This window comes from Penaeus vannamei, chromosome 16 (genome assembly GCF_042767895.1).
Source record: "Penaeus vannamei isolate JL-2024 chromosome 16, ASM4276789v1, whole genome shotgun sequence".
Taxonomy (NCBI): Eukaryota; Metazoa; Arthropoda; class Malacostraca; order Decapoda; family Penaeidae; genus Penaeus; species Penaeus vannamei.
Genome location: NC_091564.1, coordinates 15,151,231 through 15,156,230, shown reverse-complemented (window position 1 = coordinate 15,156,230; position 5,000 = coordinate 15,151,231). Strand labels below are relative to the sequence as shown.

General features: G+C 37.0%; 1 protein-coding gene across 1 annotated transcript in view; it reads right to left on the bottom strand.

Moving 5' to 3' along the window:
• Positions 1 to 465: 465 nt before the first annotated feature.
• LOC113817292 (dopamine D2-like receptor) overlaps positions 466 to 5,000 on the bottom strand; it is a 460,012-nt gene continuing 455,477 nt past the window's right edge. Inside the window, exon 8 of the mRNA XM_070131267.1 lies at positions 466 to 1,635. Coding sequence (XP_069987368.1) covers positions 1,418 to 1,635 — 218 coding nt within the window. The 3' untranslated portion in view covers positions 466 to 1,417. The remainder of the gene's footprint in view (positions 1,636 to 5,000) is intronic.

The following is a 5,000-nucleotide window of genomic DNA, read 5'->3' as shown; positions in this document are numbered from 1 at the left end:
CACACGCGCAAACATGTGTGTGTGTAGATATATAGATAGGTATAGATATAGATATACTGTACTGAACATCAATGGTGTTATTTACGCATTCCAAATTTCCATCTAAGTATATTTTGGGGGGAAATGAATAGGAAAAATTGTGTAATTTTACCTCAAAATGAATAATAGAACAGACTTCTGGGATTTATGTAATGAATATATATATATATATATATATATATATATATATATATATATATATATATATATATATATATATATATATATATATATATATATATATATATATATATATATATATATATATATATATATATATATATATATATATACATATATATATATATATATATATATATATATATATATATATATATATATATATATATATATATATATATATATATATATATATATATATTTATATAAATATTATATATTATATATATTCATGTGTGTGTGTGTACATGCACACACATATTTGTGTGTGTTTCGTGTATGTAAACATGCTTGAATGTGTGTTTACTTATGTCTTTCAATGTGTGTGCAAGAGAGATAGAGACTGTTTGTACTCTGCACATATTCTAGATGATTAAAGTATCTGCGCACACAAAGGCGCTCACATCCTCTGTATGGTTACGTGGGATCCTTTCGAACAAAATTTTTATTTGCGTGTTAATCACTTTGATATTGGCGCTCTTCCCGCTGATTCTCTTGTGTGATATGCAAATTAATCCAACAAGATTTTTATAGCAATGTGTTTAGCAGATAGTGGACAAAGGTCCTTTGAAGGTTATTTAAGGTTTCTTTGCAGACGTTAGATAAGAAACAGGAATGATTTGTAAATGATCAAGGCGGAGCACTTACCTTCCACGGACACACCCGGTTTCTGTTGTTCTTATGTTTCATTACGAGTGCACTTCACTTTACTTATTAGGAAACTTCAAGGTAAGATATCATAAACTGCTTTGAAAATAATATCTCGACGGTGAAAGCACAGGGAAACTGTATGCATTTGATATACAAATCACAAAAGTCAGGGGAGTTGTACTTAAATATTTGATAACTGAATTCATCATATGAAAGAAATTAGATGCTGTAATACTGATATATTCTTTTTTTATCTAATGTCTGGTTCATGAATGATGAATTCCCTTTGTAGCAGAAATTATTTCTCTTCATTTAATAATACACACTAAACAGTACACTGCCTAAGAACAATTTGCTTACATAAACGAAGCGTTGACATTGACATATACATTCCTTAACACAATAATATGGTCCTTTCTTCAGTGTAAAAAAGTCTGCTTACTAAACCTAATCAATATAGCAAAGCTTAATACAAAATTATAATGTAATTGTAACGACAACCCTCACGTGGCACCCTGCAGAGCCCTAAGACGCGCCCACCACACAGCTAGCTCTGACACACTAAAATCTTCTTAAAGGCTTTTCTGAATTCTGGGTTGAATATGGTGTAGATTACAGGGTTGAGAAAGGAGTTCATGTAGCCAATCCAGGTGGTGAGCACAAAGGCCGTCATGCCTGGTTGTAGATTGGTATTTTCGGTCTTCTTGCTTATGGCGTCTAGGATGTTGCAGGTGAAGAACGGCACCCAGCATAGGAGGAATGCCGCTGTGGGAGAGAAAATGGAGAGTGTAAGTTAGTACAACGCATTTCTATTATTCCTTACGAGGTGGTATAAGAGTGACTGTGTGAAGGATAAGGGGAAGTACAAGTTGGTGTAAACCAGGTTGTGTATTTTACCAGAAGGTTTTTGATGAAACGATATGTACCACATAATAATCCTTAATATATCGAGCCTGTGGAAACGTTTTTACGTTAGATCAGCATAATTACTTTTCCCTCTACATTTTACATTGCTAAAATATTCATACAACATTTCTTAACATTAAGAACCACAATTCTCTAAATTTTACAACATTGCCCCCGGCCTCTAGTTCCTTTACACATCTGTTATCTTATTATCTAACCAAGAGTATTTTTCAATAAAGATAACACACAAGGTAGGCAAATACATGAACTCGTAATTCTGGAGTTGTACACTCTGTTAAACGCAAGCTAAAAATATGAGCTGCAGTTCTGACACCGCAAATCTGCATGGTAAGGTTAAACCCTCTAGAACCTGTTAGAGCACGGAAGGAAAACACACGAGGGGGCAACAACTAATAACACCGATGAAAAATGTATGTACCCTCGAGCAAAGAAAGGGGAGTAGAAAAAGAAGAAAAAAAACAAAGAAGAAAGAAGCATAGACAAAGAATAAAGTAGAAAAAATAAAGAATAATGACACGTAGATATAAATAAATAATGATTGTAAAAATAGACAAGAAAGATTCTTAAAAAGAAAATCAAATAATCTCCAATATTCAGAAAAGAAGATAATACATTATAGAAAGAAATTAAAAATAAATAATAACAATGAAAAAGTAAATAAAAGATGAAAAAAGTAAAAACAATGGTAAAAACCTTGGTTAAGGAAGAAAGAAGCACATTTTGCAGTATGTATTCAACCCGCGTATCACAGCCAAGCGGGGCATCAAACAACCCGAGCCTTACACAGCTGGGACTCCGAAAGCCATTTACAATACTAAACCATGTCGACGGAAGTTTGCTGCTCCCCTAAAAACGTTCTAAGCTTTGCAGTTATTTCCGAGTTCAAAAATCCATGAAAAACAAACAAACAAACAAAAAACACACACACTAAAAAGTATCGCCAATTAAGGAGGCTTTTATGATGCCAGAGGTAACATACGTCAACATGTGTTAAACTTGTTTCGTTTTACTTGGACTACTAGATCAGTCTGCCTTACATTCAGGCTAAGGTGCTTGCGGGAAGCAAATGCGCTACAGAGCTGTACCTTCGCCTCATTAACGGAGCGCGGAGTGTGTTAAGAAAGCACGTTCTGCGTTAGATAACTATTGAGCACTATGGCAAGGCGTGATGGAGTGAGTTTTTGCTCGTAAACTTGGAGATAGTACCGACAGAAAATGGGTACATGCATGAATTGTAACACAAAACGGTGAAACCAAATGATGCATACAGGCCTATATGAAGGCTATTTATTTTTACACTTTTATATTTAGATGTTGATTGAATTTAGCGCACTAGTAGGGTTTGGAAATTGCATTTCATTTCATTTCATGAAGTAAATTAAGGAAATAATGAAGTATTGGGACAAATGATTTCCCTTGGTTCAATCGTATTCAAGATTATAATAAAAACGACCTGCATTGCCTGTGCTTTTGCATAGCATTATCGTAACCATTTCCATAACTGTTATACTTTGGCATCATCATAGCTCTCGATAACGACCGTGTTGAGTGTGACTTGGGACCCTTTACAATAGGTCAGGAGTATTACTGGTGAAGTTTTAAATATTTCGACGAAGTGAACACGTTAACACTCCTTCAGAGCAGCGCCTCGGAACAAATAATAATGATTTTATTAATGGATGAGTGCAAAATTAAAGAACCAAAGAGTCAAACAGAGAGGCACGAAAACCTTTTTTTCGCTGAAAAAAGAACGGGTCAGATTGCCATCCAGACAAGTCGTTGACTGTAACATCTGGCAATTTATTAATGCTGATTGTATGATATCCATATTACTTAATTGCCTTTATTCTTCTTTTTACGTTATTCTGAATATAGTTTATGTTAGCATTCATTTTCTCGTTCATAATCATTACCCATTTCTATTTATGTTCATCATTATTGATATTCACTTATAAAAACATTATTAGTAAATAGATTCATTTGTAATTTAACTGGTTTGATATATTCCATAGGATGCATATCATTATTATTAGAGCTAAACACACTTCACATCATCAAATCATGAAGCCATTGCTAAAACAATGCCAATGTTGACATCACGAGTGCTGGAAATTGCCTACATCCACAATCCCATTCCGTGTATAGGGGAAAACCATTAGCTTCACACATGCTGAAATGATTAAGCTCAAATCAGATATAAATTCGATCCATTAGACTTCTGAGAGGGACAATTAGAGACCGATAATTGATTTAATTATTTTCATTCCTAAAGAGTTATGGGGGACGTCGTTCATTTGGCCAGGACGGTCTATAAATCAGAATTTAACCAATTAGTTGATGAGTCAGGACTGCGTTCATGAGGCAGTTGCTGTGATGTTATTATAGGTCCGGTGTGCTAATGGGGTAGTGGAAGGGGTGGAAGGAGAGGGTGTGGGGATGAAGGGGAGGGGTCACTGTAAGTGCGGGGGTGAGGAATGGGTGGAAGGGTGTAGAGGGAAGTGTTTTTGAGGCAGTGAGGAGGAGGGGTGGGTGTGGGGATTACTGGAGGGGTGGGTGTGTGGGTGAAGGGGAGAGGTGTGGGTTGAATGGGAGGAGTGGTTGCCGGAGTGAAAGGAGAGGGGGAGGTGCGGTGATAATGAAGTAGGATAGGTGTAAGGGTGAATAGTGGTGATGGAGTGTGTGGAGGAGTGAGTGGATGTAAGTGTGAATAGGGAAAAGTAGGTTTGGGGGACGAAGAGGAGGGCTGGGTGTAGTGGTGAAAGGGAAGGGTTTGCATAGGGCTGAAGGGGAGGGCGGATGAGGTGATACTGGAAGTGGGGAGGGTGCATGAAGTAGTGCTGGTGAAAGGCTTATGATGGTGCTGATGAGAACGGGAGAAGGGGTTGGAGGCCCGGAATAATAATGAGCTTTGGATATGAGGGTAATGACAGTACAGGAGGGCTGATGGTGATGGGTTGTGGAGATGTGATGTTGGGGAAGGTGGTGGTGATTAGATGGTAAGGGGTTTTGGTTGTGGAAATGGGGCGGTGGCAGTGGCGGTGATGATGGGGTACGGTGGTGAGAGTGTGATTGTGGTGGTGTCAATGATGGTGGAAGAGCTGCCTATGGTGACGCTGGAGGTGTTGATAGTGGTGGTGATGGTGGTAGGGGTGGTCTAACACGTGTTATTCAACGTCAGTAAAAAAAAAAAAAAAAAAAAAACG